The sequence below is a fragment of the Penaeus vannamei genome, chromosome 16, assembly GCF_042767895.1.
Source record: "Penaeus vannamei isolate JL-2024 chromosome 16, ASM4276789v1, whole genome shotgun sequence".
NCBI classification, from domain to species: Eukaryota; Metazoa; Arthropoda; class Malacostraca; order Decapoda; family Penaeidae; genus Penaeus; species Penaeus vannamei.
Window position 1 is genome coordinate 28,938,841 of NC_091564.1, and position 6,154 is coordinate 28,944,994.

General features: G+C 33.7%; 1 protein-coding gene across 1 annotated transcript in view; it reads right to left on the reverse strand.

Annotated features, from left to right (window-relative positions):
* The window catches only part of LOC113808900 (uncharacterized), a 5,368-nt gene extending 94 nt beyond the window's left edge, over positions 1-5,274 (reverse strand). Inside the window, exons 1-5 of the mRNA XM_070131588.1 lie at positions 4,672-5,274; positions 4,381-4,572; positions 3,815-3,870; positions 2,769-2,833; positions 797-892 (exon numbers count right to left, since the gene is read on the reverse strand). Coding sequence (XP_069987689.1) covers positions 797-892; positions 2,769-2,833; positions 3,815-3,870; positions 4,381-4,572; positions 4,672-5,274 — 1,012 coding nt within the window. The remainder of the gene's footprint in view (positions 1-796; positions 893-2,768; positions 2,834-3,814; positions 3,871-4,380; positions 4,573-4,671) is intronic.
* Positions 5,275-6,154: the final 880 nt, after the last annotated feature.

Consider the following 6,154-nt stretch of genomic DNA (forward strand, 5'->3'; position numbering starts at 1 on the left):
ATGTAAATAATCCAGTAGTAGAGGACATCAGGGTAACCGTATAAAGTAGTATGCTTCTTCCCTTCCCCGTCGACATAATCTGTAGTCACCCACATGCCACTGCAGAATCTTAAACAAATTTTCAGAAAAATGTTATATAAATGATGATCTAAACAAATCAAAATCAAAGTTAAATGGGATAAAATATATATATAAATCAAAACTCATAACCATGCCGACAAAGATTACAGAAAGTACCTCTTCCATAATAGACGTCATAATAATAAATAGAGCCAATACTTTTCTTCACACAGACGTTATCGAATGCTCAATTGCTGATCATGAGCTTTTAACCTTGACCATAGTTATAAAAAAGCGACAGCCAGTCACTAAAACTTCTCATGACCTAACTCACTATGATCCTAAATTATTCTACGAATATATACAGCTTACAAATCGTCGCTCTTAGACATTTTAGCAACAGATAATGTTAACAGACAAATTACCATTTTAACAGATGTGATAAAGAACGGCATAAATGCCTCCGTTCCTATTAAAACTAAAACAGTAAAATATCCTCCCGCCCCTTGTATAAATGATAATATTAAGAGAGCCATAACTAATAGAAATAATACAATATCTGAAGATGAACAGATCTGACACCATCCTTCAAATGGAACATAAACAAAAGAGGAATGTGAAAACAGTCATCCTTAGTGCGATGTTATTTTCAAAGTAAGTTCATTAAATGTAGAAACAATTCTGTCGAAATATGGAAATTGATTAAGACACAAGTGCTAAATAAGAAACAAAATACAGCCATTTCCCAAAATTCCATAAATGATATAGAACACTTTAATACCTTCATTACAGAAGTTGGTAGACTCATGAACAGACACCCGCCTCAACACATCTACACAACATGAATGAAACAAGGCATATAACAAAAACAAACAGACCGCAACCAGTAGGAGTAGAAACAATTATATTAAAAATAAACCACTTAAGAAAACTAAATTCCTTAGGAGCTGATGGCATTGAACATCGTTTAATAAACGATAGTCTACCGGCAATTGCATACTATTTGACAGTCATCATTAATACACCACCTAGTTCCAAATCTGGTGATACAAACGAAATTAATAATTATCGACCCATCACTATACTGCCAGTAATTCTAAATTTCTCGAGAAAATAGTTGCAAACCAATTAGCAGCTTTTTTTGGAAGAAAATAACCTTATATCTAACACGCATTACGACTTTAAGATTAACTATCAACCGAAACAGCGTTGCTAAAATTCACAAATGAAATTTATAACAGACAATAACCAGATAAATTTGCTTACTCTCTGTGAGTTATCTAAGGCCTTTGATTGCGTCAGCCAAAAATATTCCTTAACAAACTAACATACCAATCAGTCAAAATCCATGAAAAAATAACATCTAAGAAACAAGTTTCGTTCGGTGTTCCACAAGGCTCCAGCCAAGGCCCAATCTTATTCATTCCATTCATTAATGGTCTTATTCGGTACGCTGTGACTCTTATTTCTTCACGCTACCTCTGTTAACAATTTAATTAAAATGAGTTTATAGGAAATGCTAATGAAACCCTAACAGAAGCAAAAACGGCCTGAAGCTAAATCAACAGAAATCACAATGTATACAGAGAACAGTTAACATAACGTGTGTCCATACTAAGCAAAATAACTACTTATTTATTAAAAGATCAAACACAGAAACCTGGGCAAAATATGTGCAAGTCCGAGGATTGGTGATTTGGACCTAGTTATCATAAAATATGAGAAATATTACCAACCAAAGAGGCTTTAAATCAAAAGTGAAATAATATCTTCTGAAAATTCAATGACACAGGGCGCTTAAACTTCAAGCCGAGACGATATTTCAATCACTTATGATAATAGTGTTCTGGGTAATTTAGTTTCACAAGCATTGTATAATATTTATGTTCATAGCACAGCATTATTACAAACACCATATATGTAAATAGAAAACCCATTGTAATTAATGGAACAAAGTGTTTGATTTTGAATATATATAAGTATATATATATATATATATATATATATATATATATATATATATAAACACAGATGCATATATGTGTGTGTGTGTGTGTGTGTGTACATATACATATACATATATATATTTGTTCCTTATACATTCCGTAATGGGTTTGCCAGTAAGGCGACAAATCGTTAGTATGAAGAGGTAGATAAATACGGCCGTGAAGAATCTCATCTTTATTAATCTAGCAGAGGTTTCGAAGGATTACATGCCTTCAATATCAATGCTGTAATTAACCAGATAGAAGGGTCATTAGACTATGTAAACATATGAAAATGTTCTAGTTTTACAAAAAAGAAGGAAAAAAAACGTAATAAAGTAAACAGAATAATATTAATATTAACAGAAAATATATACAAAAATACATGAACACAATACAACTATATATATAACATATTTAGAAAAGTAAAATCAATGTTAAACGAACCATAAAAAAGGGGGTGTTTATAGTGATGAGCAGTCTAGTGGGTAAACAAGGGGGTCGCTGTGGTTACGTTGTTTAGCTCTGGGTGCATTTTTTTTTTTTATTATTATTTTTTTTTAATCAGGAGGGATTCTGAGGTGATGAGGTCTAGGCGGAAGGAGTGAGATGACAAAATACTAAAATCTGTGGTAGAAAAAGGGTGTGAGTGTAACTGGGAATGCTCTCTTATTGCCGAGAAGGTTGGTTTGCTCAGCGGGAGGCCTGTCCTGAAAGACTTGCCTTTATGTTCGGAGATGCAGTGACACAGCCATCGTGAGGTAGATCCTACGTACCTAGCTTGACAGCTAGGACAGGTAAAAAAGTATACCACATTAGAATATAGGTAAGACCAGTGATTTAAAGGATGTTTTAAGAAATTAGCCATTGTGTTGTTGTTACTGAAAACAACTTTAATTTGGGGGTAATTATTTTGTAAAAGCGTTTTTAACCGTTTCCTGATTTCAAAGCTTAGATCACCCATATAGGGTAGTTTAACATATCTATGGTCTCTTTTGACCGTGGAGACAATTTGTTGATAGGTGAATTTCTTACACAGAAAGGTTTTAGTAATGTTATCAGACAATTGTAATGGGCACCCATTAGTTACAAAAAAGTTTTTCAGAAATAACAATTCATTATGGAAAGCATTCCAGATGCTACATAAATTGTAGGCTCTAATTATAAGAGTTTTCACACTATTGATTTTCTAAATATACGGGATTAAACTGAGGAAATGTAGGCCGAGGCCAGTGAAAGTGGGATTACTGTAAATGCTAGATTGGAAGATACCATTTGTTAGCTCCAGACTCGTCAGGCAGGGTAAAACACAACGTGCTGCAACTCTTTATTCTATTTGTTCCAACCTGCTAAAGTTTCCATAATATAGTTCACAGAAAGGTACATAAATGTAATTGTTGAAATACAAAAGTATTGGTTAACTATTCATAAATCACAGTGAGGCACATGAATGTAACAGTTGAAATACAAAAAAGATAGGTTAGCAATGATCACCCAAAATAATTACATAATATCCTATACAAAGATAATACAATATAATTCAAATTAAACCTAAATGCTTTATAGCAATCCTGAACAATAACATATATGGAATTTCCAATCTCAACATTAAATCAATATTAATAATTTCCCTTTGAAGGTAGCATCTCACAACACTTATGTTAATATCATTTCACAGCCATAGAACATGTTAAACTAATTCCTGAAGTCTCATCATCAAAACTCAAAACCTAGAATATTTTTTAAGAATTACAAAATTATATACTTACAACATTGTCGACACCACCAACTGCACCAAGACAAAGTCCAGAACTTCAATGCGGCACTGTCATGTCACAGAAGGGCACATTTACTGTCCCTTTGTATTCACCCACAATTCCATGATGCTTATGTTTGTAATGATGATTCTACTCTAAAATATCAAAATCTTTGACAGCGGCCGCTTTCCATGTTCATTTGATTGTTGATTCCTCTCTTCTCTCCTCACCAACAAGCTCTTATAAAAATATACTTAAATGTACATGATCTTGTAATTTATTTTAACAGTACATGGTTCCTCTCTCTTAAGTAATAAATCATTAGAAATTACAGTATTCCTCAATGTGCATAGCAAAAGTCGAAGATTGTTTATAATGGTTTATAAACATATAAAACGAATATTCCAGAAGATAATGTTGGAACTTCACATAAAACAGAAAATGTAATTAAACATAAGGGGAAACTAATTTACTCAATACGATTCAAGAATCGTGTTACGTTCCCCCCCCGCCAAGAATTATTGATCTTCAACAGGTAAAATAAGTACTAATGTGTGGACTGATCTATTTACTCTTACATCTTGTTGACCCTCATAGTCTCCATTCTCTTTCTGTATTTTGTATCTAATTTCGACATCTCTGACTTTACCATCTGAACTGGGTATAATGCTACAAACTTCAGCTAATTTCCATGTCCCCTTTCTCGTATTTTGATCTTGCACAATAACAACATCTCCTGCTCTTAATTTTCTTTTTTCACAATGCCATTTCTGTTGTATTATGAGAGTTGGAAAATAATGGATCATCCATTTCTTCCAAAACGATTTCACAATATCATTAATAAAATTCTGCCGTGACTTTGTACTAACATTATGTGTAAATATTCCTTCTGGTGCTTTAACACTTGTACGTCCTAAAATCAGATCATTTGGACAGAGGTATGAACCCTGAACTGCACTAGAGCCATTTTTCATACCTATTGGCCTTTCATTCAATATATTAGCAATTTCAAACATTACAGTTTGTAATTCCCCAAATGTTAGGGTAGCATTGCCAATTACTCTAGCGATAGTTTTCTTGACTAATTTTACAAGGGCTTCTGAGCAACCATTCTCCCATGGAGCATCTGCTGATTTTGTAAAGTTCCATTCCATTCCACCATTTAAACCAAATTGGGTTAGCTCTTTACTTGCTAATTTCAACTGAGTCCCACAATCAGAATATATTGACCTTGGGAAGCCTCTTAATGCTGTAAATCTGCGCAGTGTTGTTATAAAGCTATCTGCATCATAGCCTTCAATTAAATCAACATAAGAGGCTCTTGAACTAAAACAATTTATCATAACTCCATATACCTTCTTTTTACATCTCCCTTTGACGGTGTCCTTCATCAATAAAGGACCAAATAAATCTAATGCTGCATGATAAAAGGGAGGGGAAGGTTTCAATCTCTCCTTGGGTACAGGTCCCATGCTTTGTCCTATTATCTTCCTTTCTAATTTTCTACATGTCACACACTGACTTTTAATTCTCCTAATCAATCTCCTTGCTTGGGGTATCCAAAATTTATTTTGCAGTTTGCACAGGGTAGTCTCTATTCCGGCATGATCCCTATCATGAAATTCTTTAATACATAACTCAGTAAATTTATGTTTTGTAGGCAACAATATAAATGATTCATTATTATAGTTGTTTTTCATCCATATTGCAATTCTAGCACCTACATATAATGTATCATTCTTCATAAATGGACCTAAACGCTTAAATCTCCTTTTCCAGTTCAATAATAAAGGGGCTTGTATACGTTTAATCCAAATTGTCTCTGCAGCATTTAATTCCTCTATAGTTGGCAGGTCCTTTATAGCTTTGAAAGAGCAGTAATAGTATTACTAATGACGGTCTCTTCTGATTTTAGTGGTATAGATTTAACAGGCCACTGTGAATAAGGCAACTTTAAAAAAGGTGGCCCTTTCTGCCATTTCGATTCAGAGCTAATGTCAATGGTAGGATCAGGTCGAGTCAATAAATCAGCTACATTACTGTCTGTAGGTATCCAATGCCATTCTTCATTACTGGTGGTTTCTTTAATTTCTGATATCCTATTAGCAACGTATGTACCAACAGAAATGTTAGGCTTCATAATTTGAGCAAGTATAATTTCAGAATCTGTAAGATGATACACTTTATGATACTGGATGCTGCTCTCCTTAATAATTGCGTTATGGAGACGGACACCCAGAACAGCACTAGAAAGTTCAAGTTTAGGTATAGTTTGCTGCTTTACAGGAGCGAGTCTACTCTTTGATGCAAGTAGCCTAGATTCATAATTTCCTCTATCAACTTGCCAACGAG